The 25,377-nt window shown below is 44.6% G+C and overlaps 1 protein-coding gene across 7 annotated transcripts in view; it reads left to right on the top strand.

The window, feature by feature from the left end:
• Positions 1-25,377, top strand: part of LOC132395291 (sperm-associated antigen 1-like) — a 151,397-nt gene that overhangs the window by 50,976 nt on the left and 75,044 nt on the right. For all 7 annotated transcript variants that reach the window (XM_059971684.1, XM_059971703.1, XM_059971721.1 and 4 more), the window contains 3 exons: positions 2,812-2,918; positions 3,998-4,139; positions 24,461-24,913. In XM_059971684.1, coding sequence (XP_059827667.1) covers positions 2,812-2,918; positions 3,998-4,139; positions 24,461-24,913 — 702 coding nt within the window. The remainder of the gene's footprint in view (positions 1-2,811; positions 2,919-3,997; positions 4,140-24,460; positions 24,914-25,377) is intronic.

A 25,377-nucleotide genomic window follows, 5' to 3' on the forward strand; every position in this document is an offset into this window, starting at 1 on the left:
GGGTGAAGGAATGTAACCAAGGAAGGAAATGACCAGGACATGGAATTGCCATGGAATTACTTGTAGTATGGTTGGTTTTTGAGGAGACGCTGAATAACTGATCAGATATCAAATATGATAGATGTGGACTTGGGGATCCCTGGAGAAGATGAGGATGTCATCAGTGTAGACAAACACAGACCTGAGTAGCATGTCTCAGAGGATCTCGTTGATGAAGGCTTAGAATATGGTTGGACTGTTGGAATGTCTGAAAGACATCACCATGTACTTGTAGTCGCCAGTGAATGCTATGAATGCAGTCTTCCGTTCATCCTCCTGCCAGATGCAGATCAGATTGTATGCATTCTGTAGATCCAGTTTGCTGAAGATCTGGAGTGTTTTGAATGAGCTATCCATCAAGGGAAGCAGTTAGCGGTTCTTAATGGTGATTTTGTTGAGTCCATACAGTTAATGCAGAGATGAAGTGCTCCATCTTTCTTCTTGACAAAGAAGAATCCTGAATTGGCTGGGGACTGGGATGGTCAAATGAGGCTATGCTGTAGTGCTTTTGTAGCTTTATGGCTTGGGTCTCAGGAGGGGAGAGGAGAATAGATGACATCAGGGAGGGATGGTGCCCGGAAGAAGTGATGTGGCAGGGTGCTGGCTTCCCTTTTCACTGAAGGAGATGGTTAAGTTGTGGCATTCCTGTGGGAGTTTGGTGAGGTCAAGACTTTTCTGTCTCCACAGATTTATGGGGTGAGGCCAGCTGAGGGTGCAGGCAAGTGGTCCAGCAGGTGGGCCCCCAACTCAGCAATGAACCGGTTGACCAGGTGATATGAGGGTTGTGAGTGGAGAGCCAGGGGTAACCCAAGATGAGAGGAGTGTTGGGTAAGTCGACCAGGAGGAGTTGGATGGACTCCCGGTGCTCTCTGATGTTCATATGCACAGGCTGCATGTGCACTCTGACCATTCCAGACCCCCAAGGGACATCCGTCAATTGCCTTGAAACAAGCGGTGAGAGATGGATTCAATAGGGAGTTCAAGCTGCACGCAGGCTCTGGTCCAGAAAGTCGTCTGCTGCACCAGAATCCATCAGAGCTTTCTGTGTACAGAGCGCCATCAGGGTGTGGAGGAGGACTGAGAGTGAATCGGGTTAAGGTGCTGGAATGAGGGGCCAGGGTACCTTACCAATAGAAGGCCCTTCGTCTGTACCTGGTTGCAGTGGGAATTTGATGCACGGGTGGTCAGTGCTCTGCAGTAAGTCCATGTTGTTTCTCCGCTGCTATTTATTCTCTTTGGAGGTAAAGGGAGCTCTCCCTGCCCGCATAGGATCTGGGGGTGTTGATGATGAGGATCCTGCAGCCTGAAATGGTTCAAGAACAAAACTAGGGTTCTACCTGATGATCTAGAGAGTCATTCCATAAAAGTCTTGCCATTTCAGAGGGCCAGACTGCATCCCAGTTGCACTCCACCACGAGGGTCTAAAATTCCACAGTGTAATCCAGCACCGAGCATGAGCCTTGACACAGGTGAAGTATCCAATCTGCTGTAACCCTTTCATTTCCAGATGGTAAAAAGCTCAGTGCATCCCAGCCGTGAATTCCTCATATTGATTGCAAATGTGGATTTTATTGACCCAGTTAGCGGCAGCCCAGTTCAGAGCTTACCCAGTCGAGAGAAATGATGAAGACAATTTTGACTCAGTCCCGTAATATTAAAAGAGATGGCTGGAGCTCGAAGTGCAAGACATATTGGGATAGAAAGTTGTAGCATCATGTTGGGGGACCATCAAAGCATTTGAACACCGGTCTCCAGGACTCTGAGGGAGGAGGCTGGCTGGTGTAGGGTTGCTTTATCAAGACAGAGAGCTGGTTGAGAATGGTGAGCAGATGGTCAATGGTTTCCTGCCACTTCTGGATCATGTACACACATTGGCGGGCAGCTTCCTTCAGGCAAGCAGACTGCTTAGTCAGTCACAGATTCACACAGGCTGTCAGGAAGTGAAGAGGAGGCTTGATACAAATGCAGAGCAACAGAGACATTTAGTGGTGAGCAATGAATTTAATAATAAACTGCAAAATAACAAGCTACATGGGGCCACAAATAAGAGAACAGACATTGAACTTGACAAGGCAACAGTTAATTGAAGGCTTGGAGCAACTGGATGAGGCTGGCTGGGTCAGTTGTTGAACAAGGATTGTAGATGAAAGCTGTGTTTGGCAATTGATGGATGTCCCTTGGGTGAAGAAGAGAAAGGATCTTGTTGTACTGTTGTATAGTTATTTGCTATTGTTTTTTGATTATTGTTGTATATGCTGTTCTTCTGAACTTTGTGTGCATGCTATGTTGATGCTGGAATGTATGGCGCCATTTCTAGGCTACCCCTAACACATTCTTGGGTGTGTTGTTAACATAAATGAATCATTTCACTCTGTGGTTCAGTGGGCGTATGATAAATCTAAATCTGAAATAGTTCAATAGATTAAACATGAATTTATTTAGCAAGTGTCAATAAATGTAGTGATGTTTGCTTTAAAAATTATTAATTTTCTGGGATCTGGTCATTGTTGGTAAAATCAGCATTTATTGCCCTTGAGAAAGTGGTGGGGAGCTGCCTTCTTTAGCAGCTATTGTCCTCTTGATGAAAGTTCTTCCTGTTTGATAAAGGGTCCCATTATTTAGACCCATTGACAATGAAGGACTAATTGCCGGTGAGATATCCTTCTTAATGTAACGGAAGCACGATGTTGTCTAAATTATAATCTGAATCATTTTATTGAGGTTTTAATAGTGGATATTGTGCTGTTTACTTTTCTCTTGCATTGTTTACAGCATATCTGCGTCATGCCACTGTTCACAAACATTTGGGCAACCATCAAGAAGCAATAGATGATTTAAAGAAAGTGTTGCAAGCAGAACCAGACAATTCCATAGCCAAGGTAAGAACAAGGGAACCTTTAGTATGAAACAAGATTGGAACTTAACCATCCGTGTTAACTAATTAGAGATATGTGAGCCAGCATACTTGAAGAAATTTAATATAAAATAGATGGAAATTATAAAGTATAAATTAGGTAGAAGAATACCTTTCATTTTGTTAAACTAAATTTTTCTTTACTATATTATACTTGGTACCATCAGTAGTTTAAAAATTTGTTCTTTACATATGACATTCTGAAATTTAGGAAGGTGCAAGAAATCTTCCAATTGATCAAGGGAGAACACATCTGAATGTTAACTCTTCAGCAGGTATTGGGTTACAGAATATATAGTATTGCTACTTCAGTCTGAGAAAGACCCCTTTTACATTGTGTTCTAGTGAAACATACATTTCTCTGTTTGATTGGACAAAGTAAACTCTTTAATAAAGAGGAAGATAAGCTTTATTAGTCACGTGTACATTGAAGCATACAGTGAAATGCATCATTTGCATCAAATCATTGAGGATCGTGCTGAGAACCCTGCAAGGGTTGCCATGACTGGCACCAACCTGGCACACCCACAACTCACTGATCCTGCTCGTCCACCTTTGGAATGTGGGAGGAAACCTGCGTAGTCATAGGGAAAACGTACAAGTTCCTAACAGAGGACTTCCACTCTCAAGGACTCTGCAACCCATGTTCTTGGCATTGTTTGTTTATTTATTTTGTATTTTCACATTTGTCATCTTTTGCACATTGGTTGTTTATCAGTCTTTGTAATTTTTCATTGATTCCATTATATTTTGTTCTGTGTGTATGCCCACAAGAAGTTGAATCTCAGAGTAGTACAAAGTATATGGTGACATAGACGTATTTTGATAATAAATTTACTTTGAACAGAGAGTAGCGGGAATTGAACCCCGATGTTACAGCTGGGGTGTAAAGCATTTGCATTAATTGCTGCGCTTCTATGCCATCCTTAATAGTTTAAGTAAAATATAAATGATTTGCAGCATGTGGGATTCCTTTATCATTTACTAAATTAAAAACAGTGTAGTTCAAAGTGATTCACTTGTCTCCTACTTGTTCACTTTCAGAATTTGCTTCAGGAACTTGAGCGGAATCTGAAAGACTTGCAACCTCCCATGAAAACACAGAGGAAAGGGAAAAAGATATGTATTAAAACAATAGAAGACTCTGATGAGGAAGAGCAAAGAGAATGTGCAGACAAAAATAAAGGTGAGAATAGCTGTAGGATTTATCTGTACCCAGTTCAGTTTTCCTTCATCATTTTCTTGACATATCCCCTACACAAGTACAAAGTAATCTAAGATGGCTTTGTTTTTCTCTTAACCAAAATCTGAACTATTGAACAATAGACTGAAATGGTCTAAAACACTTGGAATTGTTAGTTTCTTTGTTTCTTTCATGTCTTCACATGCAGCCTTGGAAAATTGTTTGAAGTAATAGAAGTTTTTCAATTTTAAAAAAATACACTGCAGAAACAATTCAACGATGGCTGCTAGTATCATTGTATAGTATATTACTGCTGCAAAACAAAAGGACCATATGGACACCAAAATGAATATGTTTGAGATGAGTGGAAAGGAAGGAGCAATAGCTGGATGTCACCTCTCTGGGTACTCACTTTCAACCCAAAGCCTCTCTCTTAAATGCCTTTCTACAATCATTGCAGTTAATATTATTTTATACAAATATTTTATCATATAAAACATATATACACAGTACTGTGCAAAAGTCTTAGGCACATATACATTGCTAGGATCCCTATGACTTTTGCATGCAAAATAAAAACACAGATTTCATGACATATGTAAGTGATGATTAACCTGATTCTCATATGGGTCTCATAGTGTGAAGGGAGCAGGGAAAGGGCAATCATGGTAGGGAAAAGGGGAAGGGAGGGGGAAGGAGCAGGAAACTCCAAAGAGACATGATCAATAAACCAGTTGTTTGGATTCAGAAGACCTTACCTTGTGTCTCAGCCTTGCGTGTGTCTGCACTCATGTCACCCACACCCCTGGCAGTCCTTCACTGCTACCTGTTACACACCACTCCCATATCACTCTACCATTGCATTCCCAACATCCTTTCTCCCTGCCAGATTACAAACTTGCTGTCTACTCCCTTACAGTATTGTGAAAAGTCTTCACTGTCATGTTCTTTTCATTGACTAAAAGAACAAAATCAGTGTAGATACCTAGTGCAGATAGTGGACAGACTTTTGCCAAACAGCTTCTAGCTAACATTAGATGCGTGCATCCTCTGAGCACGGTGTAGTGTCTAATAAGCAATCAAGTGCACACATCTAATTAGCTAGAAGCTGTTTGGCAAAAGTCTCCTGTCCTAATTATAATAATGACATAGTGTCCCAAATCCTGGCAATTTTCTCGATTAGTTTTTGTTCTTAAAAGAGTTGTCCCAAAAAAGCAGCTGCCTGATTAACCGGAATCCACTGTATATGATATACTGTATACATGATATGTACACTTTGTAATTAATAATTCAATATAATTGAAAAAGGAGCATTTCCAGCCTATTATAAAGAGTAACCAGATGATAAAGAATTACTCCACAATTTGTAGACTTTCTTTCAAGGACTCTACAGCTCATGTTCTCAGTATTATGTATTTACTTATTTCATTATTTGCATGATTTGCTTCTTTTGCATATTGGTAGTATTGTGGCGACCCACTTCCTAGCGCACTCGAACCGACTCACAAATAGCCAGTGCGCCGGCACAAAGGCCAGTCCCAAAAGGGTGCCAGGTCTGCTTCACCAACAAAGGGAACAGCCTGCGGGGGACTGTGAGTACGTGCCCCCTACAGTATCCGCGCCCGGGGAGGGCGGGATCAGGGAGGCTTTAAAGCAAGGCTGTGAAGTTCGAATAAAATCTTCTTTAACTGCAGTTTACCAACTCCGTGACATTATTTTAGCGCTGCGTGTAGTACACCGCTACAATTGGTGACCCCAACGGTCCAAACGATTTTTGGACCGGAGATGACCAACGCCACATCTGTTCATGCGGTTTCGTTGAAACTGCCAAGCTTCTGGACGCTGCGACCTCATCTCTGGTTCCAGCAAGCAGAAGCCCAATTCCACATTCGGCAGATAACCTCAGAGGACACACGTTACTACTATGTGGTGAGCTCCCTCGACCAGGACACAGCGGCCCAGGTTGAGGAGTTCGTACAGTCCCCCCCAGTGGACGGCAAGTACACGGAATTCAAAGCCCTGCTCAAAAGGACTTTCGGACTCTCATGGCGCAAGCGGGCTGCCAGTTTACTGCACCTGGATGGTTTGGGAGACAGACCGCCATCGGCTTTAATGAATGAGATGTTGTCTCTGGCCGACGAACACACACCCTGCCTCATGTTTGAGCAGGCATTCCTGGAGCAGCTGCCCAAGGACATATGCCTGCTGCTGTCTGACGCGGATTTCAGTGACCCCCCAGAAGGTGGCAGCCCGGGCGGACGTGCTGTGGAATGCCAAGAAGGTGAGTGGGGCGTCCATCGCATAGATCACCAGGCCATGCTCCCAGCAGCAAACCAGACCAGGCCCGGCCACAGAGCCCGCTAACCCCAGAAGCAGGGGTGGGGAGCCCAACGAACAGTGGTGTTTCTACCACCAGTGGTGGGGTGCAGAAGCCCGCCGTTGTCGCCCGCCCTGCAAGTTCCCGGGAAACACCAGGGCCAGCCACCGCTGATGGCTGCGGCAGCTGGCCATCGGGATAGCCTCCTGTATGTGTGGGACAAGAGGTCGGGACGCCGTTTTTTGGTCGACACCAGTGCCAAGATCAGCATCTTACCTCCGACAAGTTACGACACCCGCAACAGGGCACCAGGTCCCCCCCCCGAGGGCCGTGAACGGCAGCACGGTAAGGACCTATGGCACTCATACGTTGCAGCTACAGTTTGGCTCCAGCCGGTTCACATGGGACTTCACACTGGCTGCCGTAGCCCAACCGCTTCTGGGTGCAGATTTTTTGCAGGCTCACAGCCTGCTGGTCGACCTGCCAAGGCAGAGACTGGTCCACGCTGAGACCTTTCAGACATTCTCCCTTGGGTGCAGCCCAGTTGCCGGCCCCACACCTCAACTCCATCACGCTGTCCGACAACGACTTCACCAGAGTCCTGGCGGATTTCCCATCAGTTCTGGTACCGCAATTCACGGCAGCCATGCCCCAACACGGCGTGCAGCACCACATCCCGACCCAGGGACCACCCCTCCACACCCGTGCTCGGTGGCTTACCCCAGACAAGCTCCGACTGGCGAAGGAGGAGTTCACGAGGATGGAGGAATTGGGGATCATCCGGCGGTCCGACAGCCCATGAGCCTCCCCCCCTGCACATGGTGCCCAAAGTGACGGGGCTGGAGACCATGCGGCGACTATCGCAGGCTGAACGAGGCTACCACACTGGACCGCTACCCTGTGCCGCACATTCAGGACTTTGCAGCAAACCTGCACAGTGCACGGATCTTCTCCAAGGTAGACCTCGTCCGGGGATACCATCAAATCCCGATGCATCCAGACGACGTCCCCAAAACGGCTCTCATCACCCCATTCGGCCTTTTCAAGTTCCTCCCATGCCGTTCGGCCTGAAGAGTGCCGCATAGACGTTCCAGCGGTTAATGGACGCGGTGGGACGCGACCTGGACTTCGCATTCATCTACTTGGACGACATCCTCATAGCCAGCAGCAGTCGTCAGGAGCATCTGTCCCACCTCCGTCAACTCTACGCCCGACTGAGTGAGTACGGTCTAACAATCAACCCGGCCAACTGCCAGTTCGGGCTCGACACCATCGACTTCCTGGGCCACAAGATTACTAAAGACGGGGCAACCCCTCTGCCCACTAAGGTAGATGCGGTCCGCCATTTCCCCTGACCCACCACAATCAAAGGCCTTCAGGAATTCGTAGGTATGGTCAATTTCTACCACCACTTCCTCCCTTCAGCTGCCCGAATCATGTACCCCCTGTTCGCCCTGATGTCGGGTCCGGGCAAGGACATTACCTGGGACGAGGAGTCCACCACCGCTTTCATTAAAACAAAAGAAGCCTTGGCGAACACCGCGATGCTAGTGCACCCCAGAATGGACATCCCTACCGTCCTCACAATGGACACATCTAACACGGCAGTCTGGGGTACTGGAGCAACTCATCGCGGGTCGCTGGCAACCCCTGGCGTTTTTCAGCAAACACCTGCAGCCACCCGAGCTCAAATACAGTGCTTTCGACCAGGAACTGTTGGTGCTATACCTGGCAATCCGGCATTTCAGGTACTTCTTAGAAGGTAGGCCCTTCACCGCGTTCACGGACCACAAGCCGCTTACCTTTACGTTCACGAAGGTGTCCGATCCCTGGTCGTCCCGCCAGCAGCGCCATCTGTCCTACATCTCTGAATACACGACGGATGTCCGGCACGTCTCGGGTAAGGACAATTTCGTGGCGGACGCACTCTCTCACCCTAACATTCATGCCCTTTCCCAAGGGGTAGACTTTGAGGCGCTGGCAGAGGCGCAGCAGGTAGACGAGGAGATCCCGAATTACAGAACCGCAGTCTCTGGTTTGCAGCTCCAGGACCTCCCCATAGGCCCAGGTGAGAGGACCCTACTCTGTGACAACGCCACCGGCCAGCCCTGTCCCGTCGTCCTGGCACCTTGGCGGCAACGCATTTTCGACTCCATTCATAACTTAGCACACCCCTCCATCCGGACAACCGTCCGGATGGTCTCCAGCAGGTTCGTTTGGCACGGACTCCGTAAGCAGGTCAGTGCATGGGCCAGAACGTGCAAGCACTGCCAGATGGCCAAGGTGCAGCGGCACACCAAAGCTCTGCCGCAACAGTTCCACCCCACCCACTGGCGTTTCGACCACATTCATGTGGATATCGTGGGCCCCCTGCCAGTGTCGCACGGAGCACGGCACCTCCTGACTATCGTGGACCGGTTCACAAGATGGCCAGAGGTGATCCCGCTCACCGACACCACCTCCGAATCTCGTGCCCGGGCACTGATCGCCAACTGGGTGTCCCGCTTTGGTGTACCGGCCCACATTACCTCTGACAGAGGCGCCCAGTTCACCTTCAGCCTGTGGTCGGCTATGGCCAGCCTTTTGGGGACACAGCTGCACCACACAACTGCCTACCACCCACAGTTGAACGGCCTGGTGGAGCATTTCCATCGTCACCTAAAGTCGGCTCTCGTGGCCCGCCTCAAAGGGCCTAACTGGGTGGACAAGTTTCCCTGGATCCTACTCGGCATCTTCACGGCACCCAAAGAAGATCTGCACGCCTCATCGGCCGAGTTGGTGTAAGGTGCACCCCTGGTCATCCCAGGAGAGTTCATACCAGCCCCGAGGGGGCAAGAGGAAGAACCCGCAGCAGTCCTGGGCAGACTACGCGAGAGGCTCGGTAACCTGGCCCCCGTACTGACTTCACAGCACGGACGGACCCCGACCCATGTACCCAAAGACCTACAGAACTGTAAGTTTGTGTTTGTACGAAGGGACGGGCATCGGCCACCGCTGCAACAGCCCTATGAGGGGCCGTTTACGGTGCTCAGGAACAACGGGTCCACGTTCGTGCTGGACGTTGGGGGAAGAGAGGAGGTTTTCACGGTGGACCGACTCAAACCGGCCCATGTGGACTTGGCGCAACCGGTCGAGTTTCTGGCACCGCGGCGCAGAGGCTGACCTCCCAAACAGGGTCCGGCCCAGACTGTGGATATTGGGGGGGGTGTATTGCCGGTTCTGGGGGGGGGGGGGGGGGGTTATGTGGCGACCCACTTCCTAGTGCACTCGAACCGGCTCACAAATAGCCAGCGCGCCAGCACAAAGGCCAGTCCCAAAAGGGCGCCATGTCTGCTTCACCAACAAAGGGAAAAGCCTGCGGGGGATTGTGAGTACGTGCCCCCTACAGCATCCGCACCCGGGGAGGGCGGGATCAGGGAGGCATTAAAGCAAGGCTGTGAAGTTCGAATAAAATCTTCTTTAACTGCAGTTTACCGACTCCGTGTCGTTATTTTAGCGCTGCGTGTAGCACACTGCTACAGTATGTCAGTGTAGTTATTTATAGTTTTTCATAAATTCTAATGTATTTTTTATTTTCCTGTAAATGCCTGCAAGAAAATGAATTTCAAGATTATATGTAGTGACATATATGTACTTGGGTAATACATTTTGACCCCTCCTCAGATGATATCTGACCCAACTGAATATCAGCTTCTATTTAATTCATCTCCACAGGGTGGCACTGTTACTGCTAAAAGCATATTGCAGGAACCACTATTTGTCTCTCTGTTGGTGTCATAACCTTTTGCAGCTGATTATTCAAGGAAAGCTTGGACAAGAAAGCCAGTTTCTCTATCCAATAAATGAAATTAAACAATTGGCAATGAAATATTTCAAAAATTAAGTTTAAGATACAGTTTATTGTATCCTAAAGTCAATTTGTACTGTATGTTTGTTTTGGATGATCTTGATATTATATCTCTATCATAAGCAGCTTTATTTGCAACATGTTACATTAAAATATCCGAACATACAGTGAAGTGTGTAGTTTGTGTTAATGAGCAACAATGTGCTGGGAGCAGCTTGCAAATTTAGCCAGGTTTCCGGTGCCACCATAGCATGCCCACAGTTCACTGACCCTAACCATAAGTATTTGGAATGTGGTGCACCCAGAGAAAACCCATGCAGTCATGACAAGAATGTACATACTCTTTATGGACAATGGTGGGGACCTGTATCACAGCTTGCTCATTTTCAGATCTGTTCCCTATGAATGTAATCATTAGCTTTGGCTCAGTAGAACCATTTAATACTCAAATAGAAGTTGGGAGTTCAAGCATAACACTTGTGTTTCAATATCTGGGACACTATAGCACTGAAGGAGAGACTAGAAGGGCAACCTATATGTAGAACTGAGGGATATGAGCATGATCCTAAATTAATGTTTCTCTTTGGAATTCATTAAGGAAAGGACACTGAAGCTGGGGGTTAGGGAGGGGTACATTAATTTTCTGTATCTGGAAGGAGGAAGTGGTAGAAATATTGGAGTACATTAGGGTGAATAAATTCCAGGACTTGATGAGATATGAATGAGTTTAAACTAATATGGTAGAGGGACGGGAATCAGTGTGATAGAGCAGAGGATGAGCCAACAGACTTACAAATAGATGAACAAAAAAGCTGGATGAACTCAGCAGGTTGGGCAGCATCTTTATGTTTACCAATAGATGATGAGTGTAACATGAATGCAAGGAAGGACAAGCCAATGATTGGGTACAATGCAGACAGAGCCAAGAGTTAAATTCTACCACAAAGGTAAAATTCAAAAGCGTAAAGAATGCAGGACTGAAGGTGCTGTATTCAAATAGGTGTAGCATTCGGAATAAGGTGGATGATCTCACGGTGCAATTAGAGATTGGTCAGTATGATGTTGTGGTCATCACTGAGCCATGGCTGAAAGAAGGCCATCGTTAGGAGCTTAATGTTAAAGGATATACTTTGTATCGAAAGGACCGGCAAGAAGGCATAGGCTGTGGTGCGGCCCTATCAGTAAAAGATGGAATTACGTCTTTAGAAAGAGGTAACATAGGGTCAGAGAATGTTGAATCTTTGTGAGTGGAGTTAAGAAATTTCAGGGGTAAAAAAAATTATGGAAATCATATATAGGCCTCCAAGTAGTAGCCAAGATGTGGGGTTAATATTGCAAAGAGAGCTGGAAAGGGCATGTCACAAGAGAGGGAATGTGTTGAATGCCCATGAGATGGCATTTTAGAGCAGCTTGTGCTTGAGCCCTCTCTGGGAAAGGCTATCTTAGATTGAGTGTTGTGTAATAACTCAGATCTTATTAGGGACCTTAATGTAAAGGAAGCCTGAGGAAGCAGTGATCATACTATGATTGAAGACATAACTGCAATTTGAGAAGAAGCATAACTCACGTGTATCGGTATCGCAATGGAATAAAGGCATGAGAGAAGGGCTTGCCCAGGTGGATTGGCAAGGAGGACAGCAGAACAGAGTTGGCTGAAGTTTCTGGGAATCATTCACAAGGGACAGGATAGATATGTCTCACAGAGGAAGAAGTTATCAATGGCAGGGCTAGGCAACCGTGGCTGACAAAGGAAGTTGAGGACTGCATACAAGCCAAGGAAAGGGCATATAAGGTACCAAAAGTGAGTGGGAAGTTGGATGATTGGGAAGTTTTAAAAATCCAACAAAAAGCAACTTAAAAAGCTATAAGAAGGGAAAAGATGAAATATGAGGGCAGACTAGCCAATAATACAAAGCAGCATACTAGAAGTTTTTTCAGTTATATAATGAGTAAAAGCAAGTTGAGAGTTGATATTGGACCACTGGAAAATGATGCTGGCGAGGTAGTGATGGCGGTCAAAGAAATGCTAGATAAACATAATGGATACTTTGCACTGTCTTCACTCTGGAAAACACTAGCAATGTGCCAGAGGTCTGTGAGTGTCAGGGAGCAGGAGTGAGTGCCATTGCTATTAAAAGGAAAAAGTGCAAGGCAAACTCCAAAGTCTTTAGGTGGATAAGTGACCTGGACCAGATGGACTACATCCAGGTGTCCTGAGAGGGGTTGCTAAAGAGATAACGGATGCATTAGTCATAACCTTTCAAGAATCGCTTGATTCTGGCATGGTCCCAGAGTAATGGAAGATTGCAAATGTCACTCCACTCTTTAAGAAGGGAGGAAGGCAAAATAAAGGAAATTACAGGCTCTTTCTCCTTCCCCACATTTTGAATGTACCCCTCATTTTTTTTTGTCCAGTCCTGTTGAAGGGCCTTGGCCCAAAACGTCAACTGTACTTTTTTCCATAGGTGCTACCTGGCCTGCTAAGTTCCTCCAAAATTTTTTGTGCGTTATTTGGAATTCCAGCATCTGCAAATTTTCTCTTGTTTGAAATTATGGGCCGGTTAATACAACCTCAGTGATTGGGAAAGTGTTGGAGTCTATTATTAAGGATGAGGTTTCGTGGTACTTGGAGACTAATGCTAAAATAAGTCAAAGTCAGCATGTTTTCTGGAAAGGGAAATCTTGCCTGACAAATCTGTTCGAGTTCCTGGAGGAAGTAACAAGCAGAGTGGACAAAGGAGAGGCAGTGGATGTCATTTACTTAGATTTTCAGAAGGCATTTGATAAGGTGCTACACATGAGGCTGCTTAACAAGATAAAATCCTGTGGCATTACAGGAAGGATACTAGCATAGATAGAGGAATGGCTGACAGGCAGGAGGCAGTGAGTGGGAATAAAAGGGGCCTTTTCTGGTTGACTGCCAGTGACTAGTCATGTTCCTCAAGGGAACTGCCAAAAATGCCACAGGATTGTTCAATTTTTGTCTCAGCTGTCCACAGAACATTGTCCCATAAGGATTGTAAATATCCAGGTGGTCTTTTGCAAACTTGAGACGTGCAGTAAATTTTTTTTGTAGAATAGTGGTTTCATCCACGGTGTCCTTCCATGAACACCATTCTTGTTCAGTATTTTTCTTATAGTGGACACAGGAACAGAGACTTTAGCACATTCTAGAGATTTCTGCAGCTTTTGCTGTTACCCTTGGTTTCTTTTTCACCTCCTTCAGCATTGCACATTGTGCTCTTGGTGTGATCTTTGCAGGAAGCCCACTCCTAGAGAAAGTAGCAACAGTACTGGGTTTTCTCCATTTGTAAACAATTTCTCTTACTGTGGACTGATGAACAATCGGGTCTTTAGAAATGCTTTGTAGCCTTTTCCAGCTTCATGCATCTTTACAATTCTTCTTCCAAGGTCTCTGAAAGTTGTTTTGATCAAAGCATAGCGCAGATAAACAGATCTTTCTTGAGAAGAGCAGGCTTTGTGTGTCCTATTTATAGGGTAAGGCACCTCTGCAACCCAACCTCCAATCTCATCTCATTGATTGGAATAACTGACTCGATATAATGTTTGTAGGAGGCATTACCCAAGAGGTTCATGTACTTTTGTCAACAAATACATGTAACATTGGATCATTTTTCTCAATAACTAAATGAACAAGTATAATGCTTTTGTATTATTTATTTAATTGATTTCTCTTTTTCTAGTTTTAGGACGTGTGAAGATCTGATCAAATTTTGGGTAATATTTATGCAGAAATAAAGAAAATTCTACAGGGTTCACAAACTTTCTAGCGCCACTGTATTTTGAATGTGGGAAATCATGCCTCACAAATCTGATTCTTTTAAGGAAGTACATACTAGGAAAATTGATGAAGGCAGAATGACAAATGTGGTTTGTGGAGATTTAAAATGTTGTACATGGTAGGATTGTCCAGAATATTAAGGCACAAAGGATCTGAAGCATGCTGATAAACTGGACCTGAAATTGGCTTGGTGATAAGAGGGTAGTGGTGGATGAGTGTCTTCTGATTGGAAATCTGTAACAGGTGGTGCCCTACTGGTATTGATGCTAGGATCTTTGTTGTTTGTAATATATGTATATAAATGACAGGGATGACAATGTAGATAAATTTACAGACAACAGCAGAAATTAATGGAGTTGTAGATGGTGAAGAAGATTGTCTCGGGACACAGCAGGACACTCAGTGGCCACTTGTACATCTGTACACCTACTCATTAACGCAGATGTCTAATCAGCCCATCATGTGGCAGCAACTCATGTATAAAAGCATGCAGACGTGATCGGGAGGTTCAGTTGTTGTTCAGTCCAGATGTCAGAATTAGGAAAAAATGTGATCTATGTAGCAGTTCTGTGGGCAAAAATGCCCTGTAATGAGAGAGATTAGAGGAGAATGGCCAGACTGATTCAACAGAAAGTCAAATAACCATGTGTTACATCAGTAGGTGCAGAAGAGCATCTCTAGTCATACAACACATCAAAACTTGAAGTGGATGGGCCACAGCAGCAGAAGACTACAAACATACACTCAGTAGCCAAGGTACCTCCTTGTGGCCATGAGTGTAATTACAATGATTAAAGGGATTTTGGACAGGTAACTAACTGGTGTAGAAAGGTGTAGAGGGATACAGGCCTAATGCAGTCAAACTAGATTACCACAGATGAGCATCATGGTTGTCAAGGATGTGGTGGGCTGAAAGGATCCATTTCTGTGCTGGACATTTCAAAACAGCAACATCAAATTACCATGTACCCCTGCATTACAGGGGGGTTGTTTTCCCAGAAAAAAACATCAGTGCTGTGATTTCTTTTCCCCACTGAATACTCTGTAATACAGTACTGTGCAAAAGTCTTAGTGAGTTTGTCAATCTGGCAGGAGCAAAGGATATTGGGAATGGTGAGGGTGGAGTGCTGCTGGATGGGTGTGGGACAGGTGACAGAGAAGGAATGCTGGGGTGGGAATTAGTGTGGGTGCAGACACACCCATCCCTGAGACACCAGGCAACATAATTTGATTCCAAACAATTGGTTTCTTGATTATTACAGAATGTCTCTCTGGTGCCTATCGCTCCCTCTCCTCTCACTGCCTCCTTCCCACTCTCAGCCCACAATACAGATCCATATCAGAATCAGATTTATCTTCACTTACGTATGTCATGAAATTTGTTTTATTTGTGGCAGCAGTATGGTGTAATTCATAAAATTACTATGGTACTGTGCAAAAGCCTTAGGCACTCTAGCTCTATTTGTGTGCCTTAGACTTTTAATACTGTAAGTGGAGGTGCATCCCCAAGACAAATTTTTCTTTACTAATAAAATCCCCATGGGTTTGCTGTCTGTTGACAAGTTAATTCTGATTTTTTTCATAGGGAGAAGAGGAAATGATTATTGTTTTAATTAACTAGCAATGACTATACTGTTTTCCATTAATGCTGCCTGGCTAGCTGAGAGCCTCTAGCATTTTGTGTGTTGCTTGGATTTCCAGCATCTGCAGATTTTCACTTGTTTGTGAATGAATATCACATTGTTTGATAAAGTATCATTCCACGAGTATCAATAGAAAGGATTGTCTTGTCAGCTTTAAAGCAAATCTCTCAAATAGCTTCCTGCTGTGAGCCAACAGGCTGTAATCATAATCCACGCTAATCTAATTCAGTTCTCTCCATGCATGTATTAATTGAATTCCATAAGAGCAAGTTTTAATATCATATCTTAAATATTTTCGTTGGTGATTTGTGAATTCTGGACAGGTAAGTGAGGGTAAGTAATTTGGTATTGTCTGCTATAATGCAGGGGTAGACTGTAATAAGTTTTCAGTGACAAGTAATGGAGGCCCAGTGGCCAGTTTTGCTTATTTAGCCAGAATTCATCCCTAAGACCGCATAATCAAAATCAGGATGTTTCCTCGTTTGGTTTTTTCACTAAACACTGAGTTTTTGACAGCAATAATCAGCCTACTGCGATTTGTGAGTACTAATGAGGGGAAAGAGCCATCCTTAAACAGCTCTCCCTCCCCTCTAACCCCTCCTCAGTCCTCTTCAACCCTTCATCTCTGCTATCTGGCCTGCCTGACCCATTCTCACTCAGAACTGATCTTTCTTTCTCTCTCCAATACTTTGTCCCTTTCTATATCTGGTATTCAAAGTAAATGTATTGTCGAATTACATATATGCCGCCAAATACGTACTTCAGGATTCATTTTCTTGTAGGCATTTACAGGAAATTAAAGAAGTACAATGGAACTTATAAAATCATTAGGTAACGAAGACGAACAAACAACCAATGTGCAAAGAAGACAAATCATGCAAATAATAAAATATAGTAAATAAATAATACTGAACCCAAGGAAGGATAGGAGTGTAACAAATGTTCACCGGGTTGGTTCCTGGAATGCTGATAGAGGGAATGAGATGTAATCTTTTTCAATTGTCAGAGAGCTGTGCAGCACGGAATTGGGCCTTTTGGCCCACCATGTTCATGCAAACCATCATGTTTCTCTATATTAATTCTACTTGCCCCGGATAAGACTATATATGTCCATGTCTTGCTCATTCAGGTACCTGTCCAGATAACTCCTAAGTATTCCTACTGTTTCAGATTCAGATTTATTTATACATCTAAACATACAGTGAAATGCGTCATTTGCATTAACGTCCAAGACACCTAGGGATGTGCTGGGAGCAGCCCACAAATATTGCCACGCATTCCAGTGCCAGCATAGCGTGCCTACACTTGCTTGGTAGAACAACACAGGACATAGCAAGCAATAAAACAACAATTGCACCCACACACATGGACAATCATCCAAATCCATTAGGCTTCAACTTGCGGACTTCTGATCAACCTGTACCTGCCTACACATCTTCTTTAGCAACTTAGTCTAGATACCAACTACTTTTTGTGTGGAAAAATTTCCTGCTTGGATCCCCTTGAAAATTTGTCTTTCTCTCCTTAAAGCTCTGCCCTCTAATTTTAGACAACTGGCTATGGGAGCAGACTTGGGGCCATCTTCACTGTCTTTTGTCCTTTCATTATGTGCTGTGTCATATGACATGGGCGATCATGATTTTTCCATGACCATGATTGTTCATAGCAAATTTTTCTACAGAGGTTGTTTGCCGTTGCCTTCTTCTGGGCAGTGTCTTTACAAGACGGGTAACCCCTGCCATCATAGGGATTGTCTGCCTGGCATCAGAGGTTACATAACCAGAACTAGTGATATGCACCAGTTGTTCATACGACCATCCACCACCTACTACCATGGCCCTGATCCGGGGGTGGGATGGGGTGGGGGCAGCTAACACCTTGCCCAAGGTTGACCTGCAGGCTAGCTGAGGGAAGGAGCACAGTGCACTGCAATTACACTGCCTTTGGTAGAGATGTAGCTCCACGCTGCTATCCCTGCTATCTATATCTCACATAATTTTGCTCACCTCTATCATGTCACCACTTGGCCTCCTTCGCTCTGGGGAAAACAGATCTAACCTGTCCAATTTCTCTTTATAATCAAACCATCTAATCCAGACAAAATCCATGTAAAATTTTTCTGCACCCTCTCTAGCCTAATCACATTTTCTGCAGGGTGGCGATCAGAACTACTCCAAGGTTGGCCTAACCACGTTCATTTACAAGTGTAACATGACATATTCATTTCTTCAGCCATTGAAGGCAACCATGTCATATGCCTTCACCACCCTGTCTAGCCGTGTTGCTACTTTCATAGAATCTGCAGAAGTTTTTGATTCGGAACAAGAAGACAGTAGGAGAGCACCTAATGATTTCCAGCGGGAAGACATTTTGAGTTCTTGGGGGAAGAGAGGCCAGACTGCGCAGGCGCGTGACGTCTGCCTGTTGAGCGTGAACAGTTTAAAAAGAAGGCAGCCATATCCAGCGGGCAGTGGAGTGGGAGGCAGCAGAGTGAAAGGGCTTTGGCTCCACAGGTTTCGGTGGTAACGGGATGAGGTGAGGCAGTTGTTGATTGCAAAAGGAGGTCGTATGTATGTGAGGCCAGTTTCTGTGGTCAGTGTCAGATGTGGGAGGTCCTGGAGTCTCCCGGTGTCCCGGACGGCCACATCTGCACCCAGTGCATCAAGATGGAACTCCTAAGGGATGATGTTAGGGAGCTGGAGCTGCAGCTCGATGACCTTCGTCTGGTCAGGGAGAGTGAGGAGGTGATAGAGAGGAGTTACAGACAGGTGGTCACCCCTGGGCTATGGGGGACAGAAAAATGGGTCACAGTCGAGGGAAGGGGAAGACTCAGGTACTAGAGAATACCCCTGTGGCTGTATCCCTTGACAATAAGTACTCCTGTTTGAGTATTATTAGGGGGGGAACAGCCTACCTGGGGGAAGCGACAGTGGCCATGCCTCTGGCACAGAGTCTGGCCCGGTGGCTCAGAAGGGTAGGCAAAGGAAGAAGAAGGCAGTAGTGATAGGGGACTCTATAGTCAGGGGTTCAGACAGGCGATTCTGTGGATGCAGGAAAGAAACTCTGATAGTTGTTTGCCTCCCAGGTGCCAGGGTCCAGAATGTTTCTGACTGTGTCCAAAATATCCTGCGGTGGGAGGGAGAATAGCTAGAGGTCGTGGTACATATTGCTACTAATGACGTAGGTAGGAAAAGGGAAGAGTTCGTGAAAGAAAACTACAGGTAGTTATGAAGGAAGTTGAAAAGCAGGACCTCAAAGGTAGTAATCTCGGGATTACTGCCTGTGCCACGTGACAGTGAGAATAAGAATAGAATGAGGTGGAGGATAAATATGTGGCTGAGGGATTGGAGCAGGGGGCAGGGATTCAGATTTCTGGATTATTGGGACCCCTTTTGGGGCGGGTGTAACCTGTACAAAAAGGACGGGTTGCACTTGAATCCCAGGGGGACCAATATCCTGGCGGGCAGGTTTGATAGAGCTGTTGGGGAGGGTTTAAACTAATTTGGCAGGAGGGTGGGAATCAGAATGTGAGTGCAGGGATTAAGGTAGAAGGACAAGGGCATGATGCTAAGAGTTCGGAGTTGATGAGGAAGGACAGGCAGGGGACAGAACATAATTGTAGCCAGTTAGAGGGGTTGAAATGTGTCTATTTCAATGCTAGGAGTATTAGGAACAAGGAGGATGAACTTAAGAGCATGGATTAGTATGTGAGACTATGATGTGGCCATTACTGAAACTTCGTTGGAGAAAGGGCAGGATTGGATGATGCAGGTCCCGGGGTTCAGGTGTTTTGAAAGGAATAGGATGGGAGGTAGAAAAGGTGGGGGGGAGTGGCATTGCTGGTCAGGGATAGTATCACAGCTATAGAAAGGGAGGACGCTGCAGAAAGAGTGTCCATGGAGTCAATCTGGGTGGAAGTCATTAATAGGAAGGGATCAATCCCCAAATAGCCTTCGGGACACCAAGGAGCAGATAAGCAGGCAGATTTTAGAATGGTGCAGGAAACACAGGGTAGTAGTTATGGGAGATTTCAATTTCCCTCATATTGACTGGCACCTCCTGAATGCAAGGGGGATAGATGGGGCTGAATTTGTCAGGTGTGTTCAAGAAGGATTCCTGACACAGTATGTGGACCAGCCGACGAGAGGAGAAGCTATACTGGATCTAGTTCTGGGTAATGAACCTGGTCAGGTGACAGACCTCTTGGTGGGGGAGCATTTTGGTGAGAGTGACCACAACTCCCTTAGCTTCAGCATAGCTATGGAAAGGGATAAAATCAGACAAAATGGTAAAGTGCTTAACTGGGGAAGGGCTAACTTTGAAGGGATGAGGCAGGAACTAGCGAGAGTAAATTGGAAACAGATGTTCAAAGGGGAAAGCACAGAAGTAATGTGGGAGAAGTTTAGGGACCATTTGAGCTGGATTCGGGATAGATTTGTCCTACTGAAGCAAGGAAAAAATGGTAGGAAAAGGGAACCGTGGCTGATGAAACACGTGAGGCAGCTCGTCGAGGAAAAAGGAAGCATATGTTAGATATAAGAAGCAGGAAGTAGGAGGGGCTTATGAGAAATATAGGGTAGCCAGGAAGGAGCAAAAGAAAGGACGTAGAACTTGAAGGGGGCATGAGAAGGTCTTGGCATGTAGGATTAAGGAGAACCCCAAGGCGTTCTATGCGTATGTGAAGAATGGGAGGATGACGAGAACGAAGGTGGGACCGCTAAAGGATAAAGACGGCAACATGTGCCTGGAAGCGGAGGAGGTTGGGGAGGTCCTAAATGAATACTTTGCTTCAGTATTCACAAGTGAAAAGGATCTTGATCAGGATGAGGTCGAAGTAGAGCAGGCCTGTGTACTGGACAATGTGGAGATTAAGGAAGAAGTGCTGGATCTTCTTAAAAACATTAAGATTGATAAATCCCCAGGGCAGGATATGATATACATGTGGGAATTGAGAGAAGAGATCACAGGAGCATTAGCTATGATCTTTGAATCCTCTTTGGCTGCAGGGGAAGTGCCGGAGGACTGGAAAATGGCAAATGTAGTTCCCTTGTTTAAAAAAGGTAATAGGGAGAAACCTGGGAACTATAGACCGGTGAGTCTTATGTCGGTGGCATGCAAACTACTGGAAAGGATTCTTAAAGATAGGATCTATGAGCATTTGGAGAAGTACAGTCTACTCATGGATAGTCAACATGACTTTGTGAAGGGAAGACCGTGCCTCACGAGCCTGATTGAGTTTTTTGAAGAGGTAATAAAAGAAATTGATGAGGGTAGAGCAGTGGATGTGGTCTACATGGACTTTAGCAAAGTATTTGACAAGGTCCCTCATGAGAAACTCATCCAGAAAGTCATGAGGCAAGGGATAAGTGGAACCTTGGCTGTTTGGATTAAAAATTGGCTTAAAGGAAGAAAGCAAAGGGTAGTTGTGGAAGGAAAGTATTCTGCCTAGAGGTCGATGACTAGTGGAGTGCCGCAGGGATCTGTTCTGGGACCCCTGCTATTGCTGATTTTTATAAATGACCTGGATGTAGAGGCGGAAGGATGGGTGAGTAAGTTTGCGGATGACATGAAGATTGGAGGAGTTGTGGATGGAGCTGTAGGTTGTCGAAGGTTTCAAGAGGATATAGACAGACTGCAGAGTTGGGCAGAAAAATGGCAGATGGAGTTGATTCCGGACAAGTGTGAGATGATGCATTTTGGAAGGACAAACCAGAAGACTGAGTACAGGATTAATGGTTAGTTACTTAAGAGTGTGGATGAACAAAGGGACCTTGGGGTTCAAATCCATACATCCCTCAAGGTCGCTGCGCAGGTTGATAGGGTAGTTAAGAAGGCCTATGGGGTGCTAGGCTTCATAAAGTTCAAGAGTAGGGAGGTCATGTTGCAACTCTACAAATCTCTGGTGAGACGGCACTTAGAGTATTGTGTTCAATTCTGGTCACCTCATTATAGGAAGGATGTGGAAGCTGTGGAGAGGGTGCAGAGGAGATTTACCAGGATGTTGCCTGGTTTGGAGAACAAGTTACATGAAGCAAGGTTAGCAGAGCTGGGACTTTTCTCTTTGGAGAGTAGAAGAATGAGAGGGAACTTGATAAAGGTCTACAAGTTTGAGAGGCATAGATAGGGTGGATAGTCAGTAACTGTTTCCCAGGGTACGTTTTTTTTTAAGGATTATATGGGTCGGCACAACATGGAGGGCTGAAGGGCCTGTACTGTGCTATAGTGGTCTACGGTTCTAATTAATTGGAGTCATAGAATAGCTCAAAAACATGCTCTTCAGCCCATCTTGTCCAAGCTGATCAAGTTGCTTACCTGAGCTAGTTTCATTGGCTTAAAAGGGCCCCTCTCCCTCTAACCTTTCCTATCCATGTACCTGTCCAAATGTCTTTTAAACTTTGTAATTGTATCCTTGTTTTGGTAATTTGTTCCAAATAACCACCACACTTTGTGTGGAAAGTCTTGCCTTCGGGTCCTTTTTAAATCTCTCCCCTCTCATATTAAATCTATGTCCTCTAGTTTGGATGTCCCCCTACATGGGAAGAAGTCTGTGATCATTCACCTTGTCTCTGCTGCTCATAATTTTACATATATACATCTGCTCACCTCCCAGGAGGGAAAAAAGCCCCAGTCTATCCAGTCTTTCCTGGTATCTCGTGCCCTCAAGTCTTAGTAACATCCTTGTGACTATTTTATCTATCTTTTGCAACTTAATCACAACTTTCCTATGGCTAGGTGACTGGAACTGCATACAATACTCCAGTTGTGGTCTCACCAGCATCTTGTACAGTTGTAACACGACATCGCAGCTCTTGTACTCAATACTCTGACCAAATGAAGCACCACCTTCACCACCCGTGTTCACCTATTTCATGGGACTGTGCATTTGTAGCCCTAGGTGTCTCTATTCTGTAACATTCTCCAGGACCCTGTTTAAGTCCTGCCCTGGATTAACTTCTCAAAATCAGCACTTGCACTTGCCCGAGTTAAATTCCATTTGCCACTCCTTGGCCCATTTTATGAGTTGATCTACATCCTATTGTAATATGAGATAACCTTCTTTGCTGCACAAGATGATACGAAGCATTGATTGAATGGATAGCTAGACTTTTCCCAGAGCAGAAATGGCCTCCTCCTTTTCTCTGTTTCCTGTTTTCTAGTTGCTGCAGCCTGCACTATAATGGTGGCTGAATATGGGACAAATGAGTGAGGAAAGAAAAAAGTGGAACAAGGTGACTGAGGATTAGGTGTTCAAGGACAGAATGTCCTATCAGCAGAGAAAGGGAGTCCAGGGAGAGGGGAGAATGTGCCCAAGGAGCGGGGAGAGATGTCTTGTGAGGAGGGAAGAGTGTTAAAGGGCACTTGAGGAGAGAATGAGAGGAAGAGCAAGAGCAAGAGCCTGCGGTCCAGGGAAGTGGGGAGCAGGACGAGGGAGAGGGTAGGGAAAGGGGTTATCCACGCAGCATTGATATAGTGGAGGAGTTCACTTGTGGTTGGGGATAGAGTGGCCAGGGATGAGGAAAGAACTGGTGACGGCCACAATTACAATATTTAAATTCAGGCAAAATTGATCTTGCATCATATTGTGCTGTAAAGGTCACTTCTGTGTATTAGTTCCTAAGAACTATTAATGTTAGTTCGACAGAGGAATTTATCAGCTGCAGTGTTCTTTTGATTGACTGTAAATGAACAAAATCAGTGCAGACACCTGGTGTAGACAATGGACTGCCTTCATACAATGTTGTTGATGATTGCATCCTCCAAATCTTCAGCTTCATTGTAGCATTCAAGATGATTGTCGATACCTCCAAATTCTTCCATCGTTCCTAACTTGCTGAAGTAGCGAAATCATTTCATTTTCACTTCCAGCCATGTTTGGCATCTTCAAGCCTAGGTGCTTTAAACCACGGTGAGCAAAACAGTTCTGAATTATATCGCCAACTATCAGTGACAAAATCACTGCCTTTTGAATACAAGCACATGCACCTGAAGCTACTTAAAATCCATTCGTTCTAAGCAGAGTATAGTGTCTAATGGCAATACAAATGCACGCAGCTGAAGTTGGTTGGAAACTCCAGCTCCAATTCAGTGCCATACTGTCCCAAATAAACAGAGCAAATCCTAGCTAATTTCCCTTTTAGTTTCTGTTCCTAAGATTTGTCCCAAGCAAGTGTCTGCCCTGATTAACTGATGGTCTAATCAACTGGAATCCACTGTATTCATGCTTTTTTTAAGTATTACTCAGCGCAGTTTCTATACTCCTATTTATAACCTGCATTCAAACAAAACTGAAAATACTTATTACAGAAAATAAAGTTTTTTTTAAAAATCATTTTAATAAATAATACATTGGCTTAAGATCATGCAGTGTTTGCCAATACACTTAATTTCTTGGTTGGGTTGATTGGTATTTTTTCACAGTAGGTTTAGTTGACTCACTGGTTATAAAGCAAACAGCTCTCTGCCTATGCTCATAAAGAGGGAAGTACTGCTTTTACATTTCATGAAAATTAAGTGCATTCTTAACATTCTTTTTCCAATTAGCTGACTGTGAACTTTGCTGAAGGTCTCTTACCTTGGACATCGTTTTCAATCTGAGTGCCATGCTGTTACCCTATTAAACATGTGTTGCAGTTTCTTTACCTTCCCCTTCTTAAGGACTGCAATAGTTCTTTCCACTGATGCAATCTGACTTGTAATATATGAACTTCCTTCTAGATCCTAATACACCGGTGGGCAGAGAAACATCAAAGGTAAATGCTGTCATGGGGAATGTTCAGAAAAAATGTTCACCCACTCGAGAAAGTCAGACTAAAGAGAAGAAAAGTGGCAATACTGCAGCACAGAAAAACAATAAAGATTCTGATGGTAATTTAACAGGATTAAGGGAAACAGAACGAAGTAGACACAAACATGAAACAAAAAGTGAAAATGTCAAGAATATTTCAGTTTCAGTGCTAAGAGAAGGCCAAGAATCTCCGAGAACTGACTCCAACCAGATTCTTTCCCCTGGGTCAAGTTCACAGACAGAGAAAGAAGCGAACAGCCTAGGGGCTCTGCCTTCTGCTGTATCAAAGCTTAAGAGTGAAGGAAATGAACTGTTCAAAACTGGACAATTTGGAGATGCAGTGATGAAATACAGTAAAGCTATTACAGAGCTTTCTGAATCAGGTATGATAGCAGCCTTTTAATATATTGATTAAAGCACATTGCATATACATATGCATTCATTCTAATCATATGTACAAAATTTTGGAGGTAAAATGTTTCCATGTTTGAGTTTAACACATGAATTTGATTTTAAATACTGTTTTTCATTGATGGTTTAAATACATAAATGTTTTCCACTGGTTAGATGTGATTAATATTGCTATTCATAAGGCTACTTTTAATTTACTTATGGAGAATTTGTATCCCCTGAATGCCCATTATGTTCTTTGTACATAATGTAAAAGCAACCTATAGCTAAGAGGAAGTATAATAAAATATGGTTACTGTAAGACAGTCAGGCCTTTTGTTTTGGTTGTTCTGATATACATTTGTTAACATTTTTTTCCCCAAACCATTTATATTCAAAAATCCATATGTAGTACACCAAGTCAATTTTAAAAATAAAAATGAAGCAATAACATGCT

This window comes from Hypanus sabinus, chromosome 1, assembly GCF_030144855.1.
Source record: "Hypanus sabinus isolate sHypSab1 chromosome 1, sHypSab1.hap1, whole genome shotgun sequence".
Classification (NCBI taxonomy): domain Eukaryota; kingdom Metazoa; phylum Chordata; class Chondrichthyes; order Myliobatiformes; family Dasyatidae; genus Hypanus; species Hypanus sabinus.